This window comes from Astatotilapia calliptera, chromosome 9, assembly GCF_900246225.1.
Source record: "Astatotilapia calliptera chromosome 9, fAstCal1.2, whole genome shotgun sequence".
Taxonomy (NCBI): domain Eukaryota; kingdom Metazoa; phylum Chordata; class Actinopteri; order Cichliformes; family Cichlidae; genus Astatotilapia; species Astatotilapia calliptera.
Window position 1 is genome coordinate 4,463,719 of NC_039310.1, and position 22,341 is coordinate 4,486,059.

Genomic DNA, 22,341 nt, shown 5'->3' on the forward strand with positions numbered 1-22,341 from the left:
TGTTGTTTTTAGGTCGTAGCTGTAGAAGCCTCCTATGAGCCACTCTGCTCATGATTCATGACCCTGTTTACTCAGAAGTGTGGGCCTTAGTTTTGCACAACGCTACGCTAACTGAAGTGCTGCTGCTTTGCTTTTACCGTCTGTTCCTGTTGCAAGGTTTCTTTTCCTGCTGCTGCCAGCCTCCTAAAGTGGACGTCGGCGTGGACAGCGGCCGTATGCATGCTGGCTACGGGAGTCAGTTTAACAAATGCAATAGTTATCAGCTTCTTCTAATTCAGGAGAATAATGCAAACTAAAACTACATAATAATTTCACAATCTTTAATTAGGGGTCTAACATGGCATAAAATAATATTATAATCTAACACTTGAAAAGGGGGATTTAGACACAGACATAGTGAAACACTGAGGACAAGACAGACCATGTAATATACTACCAACACACTCATAACTACGAATACATAGAATAACCTAAACTAGACTGAAAGGCAACCTGTTAATAATACTACAACTTAACATCCTTTAAATATACCTAAGAAATCACAAATACAACAATAAACGCTTAATGCTGGGTCACATGACCCAGGACGGTGACAAACATCTGGAGCCACATGTTGTATTTGGTACAGATTTGATGTCAGATGCATAAAACTGCTCTTCTTGACACAAACACTGAGGCACTGTCACTTCTCCTTAACATGAAAACATTATGAAGCTCTCTCTGAGTAGAGATGTCAGTGCTGATCAGTAATCAATAAATAATTAGTGTTTATTAATAGTAGTGTGCCATCTGTTAGAAAAAACAACAAACATGTGGTGTGCATCTGAACATGTAGCATAGAGAGTATCGGGGAAAAGCATCTACACTGCTGCCTGATGCTTCTTTACTTGTTTGACAGCAGGGGAAGGATCTCCCAATGTTTCTGACAGCTGATGGAGTTTGCTGAAGCTCGTACCAACATGTGCTTTGGCTCCTTCGTCCACTCATCTTCTCATCTCCTCCAGTTTCTGGACCTTCTCTGTGTCTCCTTTCTGCTTCATCTTCTCAATCAGGAAGTCCAAGTGGACCATAGTGGATGCTGAATCCGCTTTCAGAGCGATCTGCTCCAGTCTGACAGCATGTTGGTAGGACTCGTCCAGGAACCGCGACTTCTCGGCTGTCAGCTGTTTCATTTCATTTTCAAGATTTTCTGAAAGACTCAATATTTTCTTAATGTCCATTTTATTTCCTGCCTGTTTCAGGGCTTCTTTCATGTTTCTGGTTTCTCTCTGTTTCACTTCAGCCAGCTTGATTCTCTCTTTCAGGTTTTGGATGGAGGCTTTCAGTCTTATCCGTTCATTTAACACTTCAACAGTTGTCATCAGTTTCTGAGGACTTGATTTTTCTAAGAAGTCTGTGAACTGATCCATGTTTTTCTGTGTGAGTTCCCATGTATTTTTTGAAATTGTGTTTTCCTCCATTCGCTCTTCATGCTGGCAGTTATCAAACAGGAAGTAAACTGGCTGATTCTTCCCTTTTTTGGCACATTTAATATTCCAAGCTTCAAGAGCTTGAAGAGGGTTTTTAGGTCTGCTTGCATCTGAGTATGTGATCAGAGCTATGATGTTTTTCTCCAGGTTTTTTCCAAACAGAGAAATGACTGAATCAAAGATGTACCTCAATCGATCACTCAGTCGATTATCACTCGCCTTCATCACTAGACCCACTGCATGAACTTCATGGACTCCGTCATCTGATCGAAACAAGTCCAATAATCTGTGACTGATGATGTCATCATGTTCGATCCCTCTGGTTTCTCTATAACCAGGAGTATCGATGATGGTCAGAGAGTAGGGCAGAGTTTCATCTTCAAAACCAAAGATCTCGTACACGATCACATCTGATGTCTGACTTTCTGATTGACTTTTCTCCTCCTCCTCTACGATCTTAAACCAGACTTCATCCTCCCACTTCACTCCCATCGTGTAGTTGACCAAAGCATTGATCAGAGTAGATTTTCCTGCTCCTGTTTCACCCACAAGTAAGATGGTTCTGTTTGTCTCATCTGGATTTTTTTCTCCAACAGTGATTCTTGTCAGAGATCCGAACTTCTGTTTCTTTGGTCTCAGCTGGTAGACAGCAGGAGGTCCTGAACTGATAAGAACACTTTTTGAGATGATGTCTTCATGTGGTGATGAGGTCAAACTGATCCTGCACAGTAAAGAACATTTCATTTCATTTCTGTATTTATAAAGCACATTTAATAACAACAGGGAGCTGACCAAAGTGCTGTACAAAATAACAATTAAACAATGACATTGACAACAACAGGTAAGGAAATTCAAAGAAAATTAGGATAAAAGAATTGGTAACTCTCAAACAGTTTCGAAAGCCAGAGTAAAAAAATGTGTTTTAAGATGCGATTTAAAAAGAGTAACAGTTGGGGCCTTTCTAATGTGGAGAGGAAGATCATTCCACATGTTCGGTGCCACAACCGCAAATGCCCGATTTCCTCTATGAACCATCCTAGACTTATGTGAGGTAAGGAGCAGGTGATCGCTTGATCGAAGGGCTCTAGAGGGCGTATAAAGCTGCAATAGGTAAGACAAATAGTCTGGTGCCTGGCCATTTAGCACTTTATAAGTCAAAAGTAAGATTTTGAATTTAATTCTAAAACACACTGGAAGCCAATGAAGAGAAGCAAGCGCCAGAGTAATATGTTGGTGTTTCTTCACACGAGTCAAAAGGCGAGCTGCAGCACTCTGTACAAGTTGGAAACAGAAGTCTTCAGTACACATGTAAACATTTCGAACAGGTTACTGTTTAACATCGAAAAGTGAGCCGAACCTTTCCTGCTCAGCATCAAAATTACATAAAATTAAAACTTTTTTTCTTTTTTCCACCTAGATTGTTTTTTTTCTGTCTGCTCTCCCAAAGCACTAGTTGTCACACTGCAACTCTTTATTAGACTGGGGAGGCTGACTGTACACTGTCCACCTAAACAGAAGCAAGCTCTAATTTTTATTTCTTCACTTGTAATTCACACACTGAACAAATATAATTGTTTCTTCAACCTTTGACTGGGTTGACATGACAGTCATGTGGTTGCCCGGGGAGCAGTGTGTAGGGATGGTACCTTGCTCAGGGGTACCTCAGGGTAAATTATGATCGTGGTCTTATTTCTGGTGATTTTAACATTCACATATGTTGTGAGGCGGACCTTTTAAGGTAGATGCACATATTCAGCATCAGGTGTGTTGTTCAGGGTAGGAAGGCAAACAGTTTGTGACCGCTGCACTGTTATGGTAAAGTTGTGTTAGAATAAAGACTAAAAGGACAAGATAAGTACACTGTGGAGTTATTGGACTGTTTTTTGAATTGCATGCATACCTGTGACATCCCGCCAACCCCCCATTAATGGACACCTCAGTGGCTTCAAGCTTAGCCTCTACACCACAGGTGTCGAACTCCAGGCCTCGTGGGCCGGTGTCCTGCAGGCTTTAGATGTGTCCTTGATCCAGCACAACTGAATATAAATGGCTAAATGACCTCCTCAACGTGCCTTGCAGTTCTCCAGAAGTCTGGTAATGAACTAATCATTTGATTCAGGTGTGTTGACCCAGGATGTTATCCAAAACCTGCAGGACACCGGCTCTCGAGGCCTGGAGTTTGACACCCCTGCTCTACACAGTGATTAACCCTTTAAGAGCTACCATAGAACCAAGTCCGCCAGAGCTTATATTATATTTTTACATGCTGTGGAGCCATTTTTTGGAGCATTTCAAGTTGCTATACATCAATACAACCATTATAGTCCAAATTTTAATAATATGCATGCATTAAGTGCATACTACTTACATAAATTACAAAAAAGTGCAATAAACTACAAAAATATTTAAAATCGTTTTTGTTTTTTTAACATATATTTTTAGTTAGAGAAATTTAAGAGGCTTATCCCTCAAAACTGTAAATACAAAAAAGTTGCACAAAATAGTTTCCCACCACAGGAAACTTATTTTGAGTGTCTTCATAGTTTTATTTTTGAAACACACCAATTTTCATATACTGCAGGGAAAACGAAAATAAATATTATAATGCAAATTTGCAAAATAACAGCATATGCATCAAAATAAACTATTTCCAGCAGTGCAATATGAGTCCTAAGCATCCCAGAAACGACACAGAAAGTCATAAAGTCAAACATAACTTTTATAAACACAAGTATAACCTCATGAGGCCACGATGGTAAAAAACTACATTTCTGCAAAATGACGACACTTCCGGTTTCGGCCAGGTCATGGCGGACATGTGACCGTTCACGCTGATGGACGTAGGAAGTGTTACGAACAGCTGATCGGATCGGCAAAGCGTGTTTCTGGAATATTGTGTTTTTGTTGCTACAAGCACTTTTTATGCGGTTTTTGCAAAGCTATATGTGGAAGGAAACTGTGACCGAGGACAAGCTGATGGCATAAGATGTAAGTACAACTCCTCCAGTGGTGCAACCTGTTATCAAGAAAAGCAGCCTTGATCATAATGTTCTCACAAATTACAAGCCAATTTCTAAACTACCTTTTATGTCAAAAATTTTGGAGAAAGCAGTGCTTCAACAACTACAGACCCATTCCGAGATAAACGGTATCAGTGATAAATTCCAGTCCAGATTTAAACTGCATCAATGTACTGAAACTACCCTACTAAGAGTTTTCAATGACCTTCTTCTAATCGCGGACTCTGGGCGCTCTGCAGTCTTAGATCTGACTTCAGCCTTTGATACAGTTGACCATGAGATTCTTTTGGCAAGGTTAGAACATGTAGTTGGCCTTAGAGGAAATGTTCTTTCATGGTTTAAATCATATTTTTCTGAGAGGTCATTCTCTGTCACGATGGGAAAATATTCCTCTTGTTTTTCCCCTTTTGGCTGTGGTGTGCCTCAAGGCTCGGTGCTGGGTCCTGTGTTGTTCTCCCTGTACATGTTGCCCTTGGGCTCCATTTTTGAAAAACACAATGTCTCATTTCATTGTGATGCTGATGATATTCAAATCTATCTCCACTTGTCCGGGGATGTTTCATCTTCACCACATCCTCTGTTTTATTGTTTGAGAGATTTCAAAGACTGGCTATCATGTAAGTCTCTTACTCTGAATGAAAAGAAGATGGAAATTATTGTTGTTGATATAAATATGCCTCTGGGACAACAAATTGGTACACTTGGGCCTGTTGCTATTCACCTCACTGATGCTGTTAGGAATCTTGGAGTTTTTATGGACAGTTCCTTCAAACTGGATAAACAGGTGTCTACTGTGGTAAAAACTAGCTTTCATCAACCACGCCAAATTTCTAAGGCTAAACCTAGATTATTACTAGATTATTGTAACTCTTTACTTGGGCCTCCAATCTTCCCTCCTTCAGTGATTGCAGTTGGACCAAAATGCCGCAGCACATTGTTGAGATTTAAATATATATTCTTAGTGCTTATTTTCTGATTTTATTGTTTTATGTACTTTAATAATGAAGCTTGTAAAGCAAGGTTACTTTTGACTCACAAACTAAGTGCTCAGCGAGACTGAAAAACAGGAAGTTAGTGTAGAGCTGTACAAGCATATTAATAAATACAGGAAGCCAGACAAAAGGAGGAACTTGTTCCATATAAGGGTTTGTTTGTATCGAAACTATGGGTGACGTGCTGCAAAATATATAGCGAGACAGGCTCCTGATGCACCTGACTTGAGCTGGCGTTTCTGTGTGTGCTCAGTCTCCATTTTCCGGAAAATGTAAAATTAAAGATAATTTTTTGAGTTAGACCACTTTGAGCCGTGTCTTTCTTTGCCGTAAAGAATACAAAGAACTGGATTTAATAACGTTGCTGAACTGGCACTAGCAGGTATGATTTCATCACCCATGTTCTAGCCAACTTACACTGGCTTCCTATCAAATATCGAATCGATTTTAAAATCTTATTTTTTACTTATAAAATCCTAAATAATATGGCAACTGATTACTTAGCGGATCTCCTTTGTCTGTATAGCCCTAAGAGAGCACTAAGATTGTACGGTTACGTTGTAACCTTGGTTCTCTTAGTGAGAGACTATCTCTCCACACCGTTACATATTCCATATGTACGGGGTAACTCTGTAAGACACCCCGCGACATTCAAGCGGTAGAACCGCGTGAAGGTGGAGGCCGAGGAGCACGTCGCTGCCTCACAGACAGTGGAGAGGGAGGCGCCTCTCCACAAAGCCCAGGAAGTGGCCACACTACGCGTAGAATGGGCCCGAACGCCCAAGGTGAGAGGGACACCGGCCGAGGCATAAGCCTGGCGGATGGCCTCCACGACCCAGTGGGACAACCGGGGCTTGGATAGGGGCCTGCAAAGCAACCCAGGATGGAACGAGAAGAACAGTTGGTCCGTGGAACGAAACGGCCGAGTACGAGCAATGTACGGCGCCAGTACACGAATGGGGCACAGGGCCTGGAGACGCTGCGCCGCCTCCCGATCCAGACCGTCAGTGGGGGCTGACCGCAGCTCAACCGACTGGGAGAGGTGAAAATCGGAGAGGGACTTAGGCAGGAAGGCAGGGTTAGGCCGAAGGACCACCCCTTGACCGTCCGGTAGCCATCTGCAACAGTCACGATGGACCGACAGGGCCTGCAGCTCGCTGATTCGTCTAGCAGATGTAATAGCGAGGAGAAAAGCGGTCTTGAGCGACAGCCACTTCAACCCAGCTTCATGCAGAGGTTCGAAGGCAGGGTGCACAAGGGCACCAAGGACCAGGTCCATATCCCGGGGGGGACTGCGGACCCCGGCGCACGAGCCGTGAGGCAACGGGTGCCTCTCAGGAATAGGGAAATCAAGACGGCATCGGCGTCACTAATGGCTGAGCGACCAAGGTGAACAGCCTTAATGGCAGCCACCAGGCCACGCAATGTGGCGGCGGCCCTGCCAGCCTCCAGCTGGGACTGCAGGAAGCTCAGGATGACGTCCACCATCGCGCCATGGGGGTCCTGCCCGTGGGCCGCGCACCAGGCGGCGTACAATCCCCAGCGGTAGCCGCGGAAACCTGGGGTGGGCCCACAACCACAGTCTGGTGGCCATGTTGCAGAGGGGAGGAGAGCCCAACCCGCCATGGCGGTTGATATAGGCAGCTGCCACGGTGCTGTCTGTCCGGACAATAACGTGAAACCCCCACAGCCGAGGCGAAAAAAGCTGAAGTGCCAGGAAAGCGGCTCGCAACTCCAGGACATTGATGTGTTGGGACAACCATGGGCCCGACCAGCACCTGCTGACCCCGCAACCTTCGTGGACCGCCCCCCAGCCGACTGGGGAGGCGTCTGAGAAGACCACCAGCCGGCGAGTCACAGGACCCATCGCCTGACCCCGTCGGAGATTGACAGGGTCCCTCCACCACCGCAGGGCCCGGGCCAGGCCCCGGGAAACCAGCACGGTGGATGGCAGAGGCCGAGAGACAGCAGGCAACGCTGAACCGGTCTCATGTGCAGGAGAGCCAATGGGACCATCTGCACTGTAGCAGCCATCAGGCCCATGAGGCGGAGACACAGTCCCCAGCGCACCCGAGAGTGGAGGCTGAAGGAGGCCAGGCACGCACTGAGGACCCTCTGGCGATCTGCCATCAGGGTTACCAAGGCCTTGACAGAGTCGAGGGACATGCCCAGAAAGGTGCTGGTTTGGGTCGGCTCCAACCTGGACTTCTTGAGATTCAGGCGTAGTCCCAGAGCCTGAATATGCTAGACCAACAGGGCAACATGGCTGCGACACTGTTCGTCCGAGGAAGCGCAGATAAGCCAGTCGTCCAAATAATTGAGAACCCTGACGCCCTGCAGCCTCATAGGAGCAAGGGCAGCATCCATGCACCTGGTAAAGGTACGGGGCGCCAGGGAAATGCCAAAGGGGAGGACGCGGAACTCGAAGATCCACCCCTCGAACCCAAACCTGAGGAACCGCCAGTGATCCTGCCAGATAGGGATATGGAAGTAGGCGTCCTTCAGGTCGATGGTGGCCAGTCCCCCGCAGCGATGGCCTGACGCACCCTGGGGACTGTGGGCATCTTGCACTTCAGGGGTTGGAGATAGCGAATGAGGCCCCTGAGGTCCAGAATGGCACAGAGACCCCCATCCCGCTTTGGGACCAAAAAGTAACGGGAGAAGAACCCCACCCAGTGGTCCCTGGCGTCCACCTCCCGTATGGCGCCCTTCGATAGAAGGGACCCCAGTTCCTCCCGCAGCACCCAGCCCTGACCCGGGTCGGCCACGGAGGTGAAGGTTGGAGTGGAAGTCAGGGGAGGTCTGCGGCAAAACTGAAGGCGATAACCCTGGGTCATGGTAGATACCACCCAAGGGTCCGCCCCCAGGGCCGACCAGGCAACCCTGCGCTGTTCTGTAGCCAGGGAGGCGGGCAGGGCGGCCTGGCCCATGGAAACATCAGGAATGGTAAAAAATGGTAAATGGCCTGTATTTATATAGCGCTTTTACTAGTCCCTAAGGACCCCAAAGCGCTTTACATATCCAGTCATCCACCCATTCACACACACATTCACACACTGGTGATGGCAAGCTACATTGTAGCCACAGCCACCCTGGGGCGCACTGACAGAGGCGAGGCTGCCGGACACTGGCGCCACCGGGCAATCTGACCACCACCAGTAGGCAACGGGTGAAGTGTCTTGCCCAAGGACACAACGGCCGAGACTGTCCAAGCCGGGGCTCGAACCGGAAACCTTCCAATTACAAGGCGAACTCCCAACTCTTGAGCCACGATCACGAGGGGGGCCGGAGGACGACTGGCCCTTGGCACCCTGGCCCCCTCTCCAAGCCTGAGCGCGGCTGCCACGCCTACGAAAGGCCTCCAGCTGGGTACGGAGATCTTCAGGACCCCAAGTAGGAGCAGCAGGGCCAGGCGGAGGCACAGAAGCACGAGCCCGCCCTACCCTGACCGGACGCTTGCGGAAGCCCCGCGACATCTCCTGCGTAGCACGGTGAGTCTCAGTAGCCTGCTGGAGGAGCAGAGCCGCACCGGGGCCAAACATGGCCGCAGGGTCGACCGGGAGCCTCATGAGGTAATCCTGGTCATCCAAACGGAGCCGGGACTGAGACAGCCAGAGATGGCAACGCGCCACCCAAAAAGCAGCCAAGGAAGAGCCCGTGGCAATAGCCTGATGTTTCTTGAGCGAAGCTAGGAGAGAGGACGAGGACAGCAACTCACCCACGCCCTCCAGATCACCCGAGGTAGCCTGCAATCGACGGGCCAAATGCCGCAGATGAAGCGACAATATGGCCGACAAATTAGACAGGCAGTCTTGGGTCGCCATAGACCTATGCTGCTGAGCCAAGAGGCTGTCCATGGTTTTCACATCCCTATTAGGGCACGCAGCCCGCCCCAGGAGGGAGCCCGAAGGGGCAACCAGGGGGGCCAGGGACGGATAAACCGGGGGAAGGGGCCCACAGGCAATGCGCTCCTGGCCATGCATGGCCGAAAAGCACTTACAGGCAGGGGACCAACGGCGCAGGGACGCGGGGGCCTCAAACTGTGCGCAAACCAGGTCCTGAAAATCAGGCAGCAGCGGCACCTGAGATAAGGAGCGCTGAGGCCGTGAAGCGTCATCAAATCGAGAAGGCGCTGAGACCGGCACCTCAGGGAGGGACAGCTCAAGTGCCCGGCACGCTCTTTCCAAAAGCTGAAAGAAACTCAACTGGCCAGACTGTGCCAGGGGAACCAGCAGGGGGCACCTCGGGAGACAGGGGGGAGGCATCGGAGGAGAGGACGGAGGCCTCGTCAACGTCCGCCTCCCCATAGTCCACATTCAACGGCACAGGCTCAGTGGCGGGGCCACAGGAGGGAAAGGCATGGGAGGGGCCTGGCAGGTCGACAAACGAAGAAGGGGACCCGGCCCATGGAGCTGCTGGACCAGATTCTATGTCAGCAGCAGCTATCTTCCGCACCTGCGCCTGAGAGGCCTGAGATGAGGGAGGTGCAGGCCGCTTGACAGAAAAAAACCTAGCACGAGCTTCCCTAGTCCGTTCGGGCAGAATAAAACAATTCATGCACGAGGCAGAGGCTTCCCTAGCCAGCATAGCATGCTCAGGACCCAGACACAGCACACAGTGCTCGTGCCCATCCTCCAAAGGCATAGGAATGCCACACTCAAGGCAAGTCGGGGAGACGTGGCCCGCCACACAGCGTGGCTAGCAAGGGGCGGGGCCATACACCAACGGGGAAGTGCGAGCAGTTAGCCGCCCTAGCCTGAAACCCAAACCCACTGTTTATTCCCGCAGGGCAGGTAAGCGATCTTCCTTACACATCTCACTGTCAGGGAAGAGTGGGACACAGCCTCTGCTGATGGCGTTTATGCACACAGCCGCAGCACAGCCGAGCGAGCAGGCGATGGCGTAACAGCAATGCCGAGCCGCGTGATCCCTGTGTAGTGCGCTACAGCAGCTAGCCGATAGCAACACTGAAGCTGTTTACTTCGTGTGACCGTTTACCCCTATGTGTTATGCCGTCACAGTAGCCCAGCCGACAGCGCACGCCAGCACGCCGAAGCGGCTTCCCCCCCCGCGGTATGCCCCACAGCAGCCTAGCCGACAGCACACGCTAGCGATTCTAAGCCGTATCCCCACCGGGATTAAGCAACACAGCAGCCCAGCTGACAGTAGTCACACAGCAAGCCGCCGCCGCGAGCCCACAGGCTAAGCTACCCGGTGCCCGGGCGACAGCACCCACTCCGAGCGCCGAGCCTCCGCGCAAGAGAGGCCAAGGAGAGCGGGCCGCAGCTAGTCAACAGCCGGACCAACAGGCCGGGGACACCAGGGGACCGGAGACACCAAGGGAATACCGGGGCTACCAGTGGAATACCGGGGCTACCAGGGGACCTAGAAGGGAGAAATACATTGCCCACGGAGGATGCCGAAGCACGCTCCAAGAGACGCACACACACAGTACTCTCAAGGTAAGCACTCTTTCGCACACACACACAACAAGTGGAGATCAACGATCACCGGTGTCACGTCTGCACAGCTGTTTTATACGTAGCTGTGGGGCGTAGCCAGGTGGGCCGGAGTGTCGTAAAGAAATATCCACACGCCACGAACAAGGGGGTCGTACCCCGTACATATGGAATATGTAACAGTGTGGAGAGATAGTCTCGATATGCTAGAGAACATCAGGTCAGCTGCTCTTAGTGCAACCTGGGTCTCGGCTGAAGACCAGAGGAGACGTGCCTTTGCCATTACCGCACCCAAATTATATAATAATCTCCCTCTTGACATTCGCACATCAGATTCTATTCAATCTTTTTAAATCTCGTCTAAATACGTACTTGTTTAACCTGGCATTCAAAGCTAATTAGTGTGATTTTCATCTGGCTCTGCATTTATTTTATGTAATTATTTTATATCTGTAATTTATATTTTCTATTGTGATTTTATCTGCATCATGGTTTTACTGGAAAGCACTTTGGTGTACTTTGGTCTTTAAATGTGCTATACAAATAAATGTGATATGATGAGAAGTGAACGTCTTCAAGCAACGTAAAGAAGTCCTGATGCTTTTCTTTCCAAGCTTCTTAGACTACGTTGACCTGGACGACTGAGAACCTTCACAGACGTAGTTCATTAGTCTTGTGTCACGCTGACAGAAGAAACTGTTTGAATGCAGAGAGTGATATAAAACCAGGACAAACTTTCACTAATGTGTTTGAAAAAGGATTCAACATTGATAATAATCTGTACACTTTCTCTAAAAATTATCATAAATCTTTAAAATGAAAATACCAATTATTTATAATTACTGTAATTAAAATGTAAATTAATTATATATTTTAATAATAATTATAAACTACAGTCACTATTCTGTAAGTGCTCTCAGGTTCACATACTTGTGCTGCTTTGACTCCTTCGTCCACTCACCTTTTCAACTTCTCCAGTTTCTTGACCTTCTTTGTGTCTCCTTTCTGCTTCATGTTTTCAATCAGGAAGTCCAAGTGGACAGTAGTGGATGCTGAATCAGCTTTCAGAGCGATTTCCTCCAGTCTGACAACATGTTGGTAGGACTCCTCCAGCCACTGTGACTTCTCTGCTGTCAGCTGGTTCATTTCCTTTTCTAGATTTTCTAACAGGGTACACTTCTTCTCACTTTCTTTTTGATTGTCTTCATTTTTCTGCTGCATTTCTTCTTTGTTTAGAGATGAATCAGCTGCTGTTAGGTCATTCACTTCCTTTGTAAGAGTTTGTAATCGACTCCTCCCCAGCGCACATTCTAGCTCATTCTTTTCATACGTCTTTTTCATTTCTTCATTCGTCTTGTTTACCCTCCTTGTCTTGATCACATATCTCCACTTTTCTTTCACATGATCTGATGCAGGACACTTCTTGGTACAAGAAGTACAGCGGCCTCCTTTCATGACTTCACAGTGTTTGGGATACCAGGCCATTGTGCATCCAGGATAGTGACAGTTCTCCTCACAGACTTTACAGCTGACAGCTCCTCTATAAAAAAACAACAATCTCTGCCCACCATCAATAGGTTGTTTATCTTTATAGGGCTCATCAACTTCTACAGTGAATTCCTTAATTTTCTTCATCTCTACTTCATGTTTATTTATAATTTCTTGGATCTTCAGAGCCTCTTGAGTCTGTCTTATTTCTGTCTGTTTTAATTCAATAAAATCTATTCTTTCTTGCAGGTTTTGAATGCAGGCTGTCAATCTGATGCGTTCATTTAACACTTCAACAGTTGTCATCAGTTTCTGAGGACGAGATTTTTCTAAGAAGTCTGTGAACTGATCCATGTTTTTCTGTGTGAGTTCCCATGTATTTTTTGAAATTGTGTTTTCCTCCATTCGCTCTTCATGCTGGCAGTTATCAAACAGGAAGTAAACTGGCTGATTCTTCCCTTTTTTGGCACATTTAATATTTCCATCTTCAAGAGCTTTAAAAGCATTTTCAGGCCTGCTTCCATCTGAGTGTGTGATCAGAGCTACAATGTTTTTCTCCATGTTTTTTCCAAACAGTGACATCACTGAATCAAAGACGTACTTCAGTCGGTCACCCAGTCGATTTTCACTCGCCTTCATCACCAGACCCACAGCATGAACTTCATGGACTCCATCATCTGATCCAAACAAGTCCAACAATCTGTGACTGATGATGTCATCATGTTCGATCCCTCTGGTGTCTCCATATCCAGGAGTATCGATGATGGTCAGAGAATAGGGCAGAGTTTCATCTTCAAAACCAAAGATCTCGTACACAATCACATCTGATGTCTGACTTTCTGTCTGTCCTTCCGTCTGACTTTCTGTCTGTCCTTCTGTTTGAGTTTTCTTCTTCTTCTCCTCTACAATCGTAAACCAGACTCCATCCTCCCACTTCACTCCCATGGTGTAGTTGAGCAGAGCGTTGATCAGTGTAGATTTTCCTGCTCCTGTTTCTCCCACCAGTAAGATGGTTCTGTTTGTCTTGTTTGGATTTTTTTCTCCAACAGTCATTCTTGTCAGAGATCCGAACTTCTGTTTCTGTGGTCTCAGCTGACAGACAGCAGGAGGTCCTGAACTGATGAGAAAACTATTTGAGATGATGTCTTCATGTGATGTCTTCATGGGTTTGCTAATCCTAAAAAGCAGAAATTCTTCAGTACACATGTAAACATTATGAACATGGTCAATGGGAGGGACTGCAGAGCTGTTACTCCTCCATATCAAAAGAAACAAGGTGACGTGTTTGGGACATCACCCTGGAGAAGACCCAGGACATGCTGTCTCTGGGCCGGCTTGGATAGATTAGCGGAGGAGACTGGGGAGAGCGAGGTCTGTGCACCTCTACTGTCCTCGATGACACAGACACAGATAAATGTCAGAAAATGGACGAATGGAAGGACTAAATTATTGATTTTATTGTAATTCTCCTTCCTTTCGACCTGATGTTAATTTGTCTTTATTGGTCTTTTTTTCCATGTTCACACAAAACACATAAAGAAACTGGAATCAATCTGAGAAAAAATAGATTTCTATAGCTAGCCTTCAAATCCAGCCATGAAAATCAGCTTTCTGTCAACCTCTTCAACAATTACAGAAATGTATTTCATTAGCTATCTGAACGCTACTCCAACAGAGGTCGATTATCTTGTTAATAATTTCACCTCCTCACTACGTACGACTCTGGATACTGTAGCTCCTGTGAAAACTAAGGTCTCTAATCAGAAGTACCTGACTCCGTGGTATAATTCTCAAACATGTACCCTAAAGCAGATGACTCGTAATCTGGAGAGGAAATGGCGTGTCACAAATCTAGAGGATCATCATTTAGCCTGGAGAAATAGCTTGCTGCTTTATAAGAAAGCCCTCCGCAAAGCCAGAACATCTTACTATTCATCACTGATTGAAGAAAATAAGAACAACCCCAGGTTTCTCTTCAGCACTGTAGCCAGGCTGACAAACAGCCAGAGCTCTGTTGAGCCAACCATCCCTTTAATGTTAACTAGTAATGACTTCATGAACTTCTTCACAAATAAAATTTTTATCATTAGAGAAAAAATTACCAATAATCATCCCACAGATGTAATATTATCTACAGCTACTCTTAGTACCATTGATGTTAAGTTAGACTCTTTTTCTCCAATTGATCTTTCTGAGTTAACTTCAATAATTACTTCCTCCAAACCATCAACGTGTCTTTTAGACCCCATTCCTACAAAACTGCTCAAAGAAGTCCTGCCATTAATTAATTCTTCGATCTTAAATATGATCAACCTATCTCTAATGATCAGCTATGTACCACAGGCCTTCAAGCTGGCTGTAGTTAAACCTTTACTCAAAAAGCATCTCTAGACCCAGCAGTCTTAGCTAATTATAGGCCAATCTCCAACCTTCCTTTATATCAAACATCCTTGAAAGAGTAGTTGTCAAACAGCTAACAGATCATCTGCAGAGGTTTATTTGAAGAGTTTCAGTCAGGTTTCAGAGCTCATCACAGCACAGAAACAGCTTTAGTGAAGGTTACAAATTATCTTCTTATGGCCTCTGACAGTGGACTCATCTCTGTGCTTGTCCTGCTAGACCTCAGTGCAGCGTTCGATACTGTTGATCATAATATCCTATTAGAGCGATTAGAACATGCTGTAGGTATTACAAGTACTGTGCTGCAGTGGTTTGTATCATATCTATCTAATAGACTCCAGTTTGTGCATGTAAATGGAGAGTCCTCTTCACACACTGAGGTTAATTATGGAGTTCCACAGGGTTCAGTGCTAGGACCAATTCTGTTTACATTATACATGCTCCCCTTAGGCAGCATCATTAGAAGACATAGCATACATTTACACTGCTATGCTGATGACACCCAGCTCTATCTGTCCATGAAGCCAGATAACACACACCAATGAGTTAAACTGCAGGAATGTCTTAAAGACATAAAGACCTGGCTGGCCGCTAACTTTCTGCTTCTTAATTCAGATCAAACTGAGGTTATTGTACTCGGCCCTGAAAATCTTAGAAATATGGTATCTAACCAGATTCTTACTCTGGATGGCATTACCTTGGCCTCCAGTAACGCTGTGAGGAACCTTGGAGTCATGTTTGACCAGGACATGTCCTTCAACGCACATATTAAACAAATATGTAAGACTGCTTTCTTCCATTTGTGCAAAATCTCTAAAATTAGAAATATCCTGTCTCAGAGTGACGCTGAAAAACTAGTTCATGCATTTATTACTTCCAGGCTGGACGACTGTAATTCATTATTATCAGGATGTCCAAAAAACTCGCTGAAAAGCCTTCAGCTGATCCAAAATGCTGCAGCAAGAGTCCTGACAGGGACTAGAAAGAGAGAGCAGATTTCTCCTGTTTTGGCTTCCTGTTAAATCCAGAATTGAATTCAAAATCCTGCTCCTCACATACAAGGTCTTAAATAATCAGGCCCCATCTTATCTTAATGACCTTGTAGTACCATATCACCCTATTAGAGCGCTCCGCTCTCGCTCTGCAGGCCTACTTGTTGTTCCTAGAGTATTTAAAAGTAGAATGGGAGGGAGAGCCTTCAGTTTTCAGGCCCCTCTTCTGTGGAACCAGCTTCCAGTTTGGATTCGGGAGACAGACACTATCTCTACTTTTAAGATTAGGCTTAAAACTTTCCTTTTTGCTAAAGCATATAGTTAGGGCTGGACCAGGTGACCCTGAATCCTCCCTTAGTTATGCTGCAATAGATGTAGGCTGCCGGGGGATTCCCATGATGCATTGAGTTTTTCCTTTCCAGTCACCTTTCTCACTCACTATGTATTAATAGACCTCTCTGCATTGAATCATATCTGTTATTAACCTCTGTCTCTCTTTCACAGCATGTCTTTATCTTGTCTTCCTTCTCTCACCCCAACCAATCACAGCAGATGGCCCCGCCCCTCCCTGAGCCTGGTTCTGCCGGAGGTTTCTTCCTGTTAAAAGGGAGTTTTTCCTTCCCACTGTTGCCAAAGTGCTGCTCATAGGGGGTCATATGATTGTTGGGTTTTTCTCTGTATCTATGAAGCGCCTTGAGACGACTTATGTTGTGATTTGGCGCTATATAAATAAAATTGAATTGAATTGAATTGAATAGTGTCACGCTAAAAGAAACACTGATATGTTCGAAAAAGGATTCAACATTGATAATAATCTGTACCCTTTCTCTCACAATTATCATATACTTTTGAAACAAAAATACCAATTATTTATAATTACTGTAATTAAAATTTAAATGAATTACATATTTTAATAATAATTATAAACTACAGTCATTGTTCTGCAAGTGCTCTCAGTTTGACATACCACAGTGCTTCTTCATCCTCTCTCCTTCTCATCTCCTCCAGTTTCTGGACCTTCTCTGTGTCTCCTTTCTGCTTCATCTTCTCAATCAGGAAGTCCAAGTGGACAACAGTGGATGCTGAATCAGCTTTCAGAGCGATTTCCTCCAGTCTGACAACATGCTGGTAGGACTCGTCCAGGAACTGGGACTTCTCTGCTGCCAGCAGTTTCATTTCCTTTCCAAGTAAATCAACATCCTTGTCTTCTGCTGGTGGTTCATTTTTCTGACCTCTCCTTATCCTGGTCACATATCTCCTCTTTCCTTTCACATGCACTGATGCAGGACACTTGTTGGTGCATGACGTGCAGAGACCATCTCTAAAGACCTCACAGTGATTTAAGGGCACTGTGCATCCAGGATAGTGACAGTTCTCCTCACAGACTGTACAGCTGACAGCTGCTTTAACCCCCACCCCACATGTCTCTGCTCTGATAGGTTCTTTATGTTTAAAAACAACACATGGAGTGACCACTTCATTCTTCTGCAGAGCTTCCCGAGTCTGTTTCATCTCTCTCTGTTTCACTTCAGTGAATCTGATTCTTTCTTGCAGGTTTTGGATGCAGGCTGTCAGTCTGGTTCTTTCCTTTAACACTTCAGGAGTTGCCTCTGGCTTTAGAGGTGTAGTTTCTCCAAGGAAGGCTGTGAACTCTCTCATTACTTTCTCTGATCTTTCAAAATTTTGTTTTAGAAATTCTTCTTCCTCATCTTCAAGCTGGCAGTTATCAAACAGGAAGTAAACTGGCTGATTCTTCCCTTTTTTGGCACATTTAATATTCCAGTCTTCAAGAGCTTGAAGAGGGTTTTTAGGTCTGCTTCCATCTGAGTATGTGATCAGAGCTACAATGTTTTTCTCCAGGTTTTTTCCAAACAGAGAAATGACTGAATCAAAGACGTACATCAGTCGGTCACCCAGTCGATTTTCACTCGCCTTCATCACCAGACCCACTGCATGAACTTCATGGACTCCATCATCTGATCGAAACAAGTCCAGTAATCTTTCACTAACAATGACATCACACTCAGTCCCTCTGGTGTCTCTATATCCAGGCGTGTCGATGATGGTCAGAGAGTAGGGCAGAGTTTCATCTTCAAAACCAAAGATCTCGTACACGATCACATCTGATGTCTGACTTCTTCTCTCCTCCTCTGCGATCATAAACCAGACTTCATCCTCCCACTTCACTCCCATGGTGTAGTTGAGCAGAGCGTTGATCAGTGTAGATTTTCCTGCTCCTGTTTCTCCCACCAGTAAGATGGTTCTGTTTGTCTTGTTTGGATTTTTTTCTCCAACAGTCATTCTTGTTCCAAACTTCTGTTTCTTTGGTCTCAGCTGGTAGACAGCAGGAGGTCCATCAGATCTCTGATCACTCTTGGAGATGATGCTCTCATATTTCCTGCAGAGATATTTTACACAAGTGTTTTGTGTTCTGTCAGAATTTTTCTGCTGAAGCTTCAGACTTTGAAACTTGGCTTCTCAAATATGGAGAATGATTTTTCATCCTTTTCTTCATAACATCAGTTAAAGTCTCAGCTGCTGTTCAGTTTACTTTTCTGCTGTGTTAATGTGTCCATGTATGAACTCTCACTGTAGTGTACGCTACCAATAAATGAAATCAAGAATTCTCTCACTGTAAATGTTCCACTGATATGAATGCATTATTATTTCTACAGTTAATACACAGTTATCATGTCTGACAGCGTCAGCATTAGAAGCAAGAAAGCAAAAGAAAAGGAAAGAAAACAACCTTTTTCATTCAAAAAAATAAAAAAATTCCCCAAACATTTACACCTAATAATTGCGTAACACATTCATCTGTGCCCCATTATATGTAGAGTATAGAGCTCATGATTACTTCACTTGTTTAAATTACTTAGGTTGGTGCTACTCACTGTGTTGCCATGATAATGAGGATTAAACATATGTGATGACACCTGGAAAAAAAATACAAGAGAAAATCAATCTAAGCAAACATCCTAGGAAAAAAAATCAATTCAGGTTTATTAATATATCACTAAATCATCTTCTGTGTGTTATACCGTAAAGACCCTACAGTGTTCTGGAGAAAGTCTTGGCAATCAGACAACCCCTATGAATAAGTACTTGGTGACAGTGGGAAGGAAAAACTCCCTTTTTACAGAGAAACCTTCATCAGAATCATGCACAGGGAGGGGCGGGGCCATCTGTCACCACTGTTTAATGTTAGTGGTGGGCAGACTGATCCAAATATTGATTGTACTCGGTATAGGATCGATACTAGCCTGGTGAGTTCTGCTCTTGTTTGCGTTGCTGTGCTTTTGGCAAACATAGTCATTATGTCATTCAGTCATTATGCAAAATGTACTTTTTATAAGATTGGTGAAACCTGCAGTCAGGTGAGACTGAAGAAATCACTTGGATGAGTGACGAAACGTCTCTCCCACAAAACGCTACGTCCAGATGAACAGAATCAACTTTTGGAGACGTATTTCCTCTGTGTTCACATACATAGCAGCCGAGCTGCACAGTGCCCAGATGACAGCGTATGCTTGAACGCTGAAGCCGTGTCCCTGCTGTGTTGGCACAATGTAGCCGAACTACTTGCTAGTGCACAGCCGCACAGCGTGGTCCGACCGGTGCACAAGCCTATTTTGAGGCGATAAACCGGGGAAGGGACACCAACCAAGGGGAAAGCTAAGGGCCAGCTAAGGGGAACCAAGCTAAGGGATAGCAGGGCACACCAGGGGAATACCAGGGCTACCTGGGGAGTGCCGAGGCTAGAAGGGGAATACCGGGGCTACTGGGGAAAGGGGTGAGGCACTGCCCACAGACTATGCCGGAACATGCGCCTGACGGACGCACAAACATACAGCACTCTCAACGCAAAGCACTCACACACACACAACACAAGTGGAGATCAAACGATCACCGGTGTCACGTCTGCACAGCTGTTTGATACATGCGCTGTGGGATGTAACCGGGGGTGCTGGAGTGTCTTAAAGAATATCCACACGCCACGATCAAAATGTAAACTAAAAGACGCTGAGCGTAATAACAAAGAGACAGATTTCATAGCTGCTCTGTTCCCAACTTCTACTGTGTGACTGACAGGCTGGAGTTTGAAATCCTCTTCGTAACCACGTCTCTTAACAGGTGCCATTTATGGTCCTTATACACAGTAGGGTAATATTACGTTGAAGCACAGTACGTATCACTCCGCGAGGCTCAGCCGTAATGCTCCGACAATCCATCAAGCGGTGCAGCTCCGTAGCTTACCAAAGTCGTACTAAAACATTTTTGACAGATTGCTGAGCGCCGTGTTCCACATAAAATCGGTTTTAGGCCATCAAGCACAACCAGAATTCATACAAAAGGCGCGCTGTCAACTTTTGAGAGAATGAAAGGATTTTAGGCCGTGCAGCACCTCTGGGCTGCATGGCGTTAGCGTGGTTAGCTTGTTAGCGTGGTTAGCTAGCTAACACGTTGACGCCATCCAGCCCCACGCACGGGGCGATGCGCAGTAACTCGCTAACGGAGATTTGCCGTGTCCATGTTGTCGCTTCCTGCAGGTGAAGCGATGGGGGAGGAGGGGGAGTTGTGTTCAGTGAAGGAGGGGCGAGGCCAAGTAACGTTGCGTAAAGACGAAAGTGGACGAAAGAGAGGCAAACTTGCGGCTCCACATCTATAATTATAACGTAACATAGACTATATCGATATAAAGGATATTGTCACAGCTTATATCTCGTATAAAAATATATCGATATTTTTTAAAAACTCGATATATCGCCCAGCTCTAGTATGGAGAGATAGTCTCGATATGCACTCAGAAAAATTATGGTTCTTAAATGGTTCTTCAGAAGTCTTCATGGTTCTTTAAAGAACCATCATACGTCAAAGAACCTTTTTATTTTGTGGATGGTTCTTCAGCTATTACAAATGGTTCTTTAAAGAACAAAAAGTTCTTCATCCTTAGCAATCTAAGTTTGATGGTGTAAATGGCATAAATATTTATTCACCATAACGAGGCTGTGAATTATACTGTGTGTTTTCTTTGTGTGCATGTGTGTGCGAAGGGGGAGGGCGGATTACCTGGCAATTACCCTTTAAGAGAACATGGTAGGAAACTGAATATTCAAATAAAAGTTAGAAATATTTGCTTAAAAATTATACTGGTGGCAGGGGTGGGGTGAAAGCCTAAAGACCCTAACCCCCCCACACACACACACCCCTAACCCTGCAAACTGAATATGGTGAGTTAACAAACAGACCCACCTGGCCTTTTTGACGGCCACGTCTGGCCCATGTACCTGAAACATAAGAACATCCATTGTTCTTATGAATATGGTGAGTTAACAAACAGTAGACACAATACACACATTCAAATACTGTACTTTAGTTTTAAATTTTAATAAAGCATTACTATTTTCTACTCCAAGGCATTACTTTTGAGATTATTATATATTTTTGAAAATATAGCATAATGATAATACTAGTTATTGTAAACTTTACAAACCACCCAGCAGTATGTAAAGTCAAATTATATAATACAAGTAAATAACAATTACACAACAGAATGTACACTGCTTAGGTAAATGATCTGAGTAGTGTTACGATCCAATGTTGTCAGTGTTTTGTGTTAGGAGTGACTGTTATGTGTTTCCTGTTTTACTTTGAAGGTCTGTCTTATCTCAGTGTGTTCAGTTTACGCTTCCTTGTCTCGTCAGTTCTGATTTGCCCCAGCTGTGTTTCCCTCCTGTTGTCCACTCCTTGATTGCTCCCTCTATGTATTTAAGCCCTGTGTTTCAGTTTGTCATGGTCGTGATCGTCCCCCTGTGTTGTAAATAGTTGTCGATACTTTTTCTTACTCGGTAGCTGTAGGGGTGAGAAGCCATTTTTCTTTGGCAACCTTTTCTCCTGTTTTTGGTTAGGGAGGCAGGTAAGACACCTGTAATTTTCGTTTGGGGTTTTCTGTGAAGGTAAGCCAGCTGCATTTCATTTCTAGTAGTGATGGCCAAATGAAGCTTTCTGAAGTATTGAAGCTTGTATTGAAAAACGGTTAATTACTCGAAGCTTTCCAACACAGTCCTCTCTGGTGACATCTGGTGGCCAAAAATATGAAGAGCAGCTTGAATCCACAAAATAGAACCAACCGCTTCATTATGATTGCCCACTCACTCTACAGAGTGGAATCCTGTCTGATATTGGGCCTCCGGCGTGTTGCTTTGAACGTGTATTTTTTTGGTGGTTAAGAAAATGTGTTTTATTTGTTTAATAAATAGTTTTGACCAGTAAACTCTCCTTGTTTAGATATGCACCATGGTGTGGTCTTTCTTTGCTTGTGACTTCTTGATGTTGGTAAATATAATAATTGAAAAATACCACGTTACATATATATACATATAATATTGTAAAACACATTATGGAGTATGCTTCTGCTGTGAGGTCTTGCCTCCATGCAGGTATGCATTTAATCGCCGGAGGGGTGTATTTATAAATAATATTATATTAAGTAAATTTTCCCAGACATATTTTTGACCTGG

The 22,341-nt window shown here is 45.1% G+C and overlaps 1 protein-coding gene across 1 annotated transcript; it reads right to left on the reverse strand.

Moving 5' to 3' along the window:
* Positions 1–335: 335 nt before the first annotated feature.
* On the reverse strand, positions 336–21,121 carry LOC113029861 (uncharacterized). The gene is made up of 5 exons (XM_026180889.1): positions 21,074–21,121; positions 18,715–18,756; positions 16,788–18,218; positions 11,902–13,605; positions 336–2,190 (listed from the first exon to the last, which is right to left on the reverse strand). Exons 1-5 carry the CDS (start codon positions 21,115–21,117, stop codon positions 984–986), a joined length of 4,428 nt encoding a protein of 1,475 aa, XP_026036674.1. The 5' UTR covers positions 21,118–21,121; the 3' UTR covers positions 336–983.
* Between the last annotated feature and the right edge of the window lie 1,220 nt (positions 21,122–22,341).

Excerpts from the sequence above, each read along its gene's own strand:
- LOC113029861 (XM_026180889.1), bottom strand. The coding sequence starts at position 21,117 with ATGTTTCAGGTACATGGGCCAGACGTGGCCGTCAAAAAGGCCAG. Across the intron at positions 18,757-21,073 it reads GTGGCCGTCAAAAAGGCCAG|GTGTCATCACATATGTTTAA; the intron begins GTGGGTCTGTTT and ends TTTTTTTTCCAG. Across the intron at positions 2,191-11,901 it reads AAACTGGAGAAGTTGAAAAG|GATCAGTTTGACCTCATCAC; the intron begins GTGAGTGGACGA and ends TTTACTGTGCAG.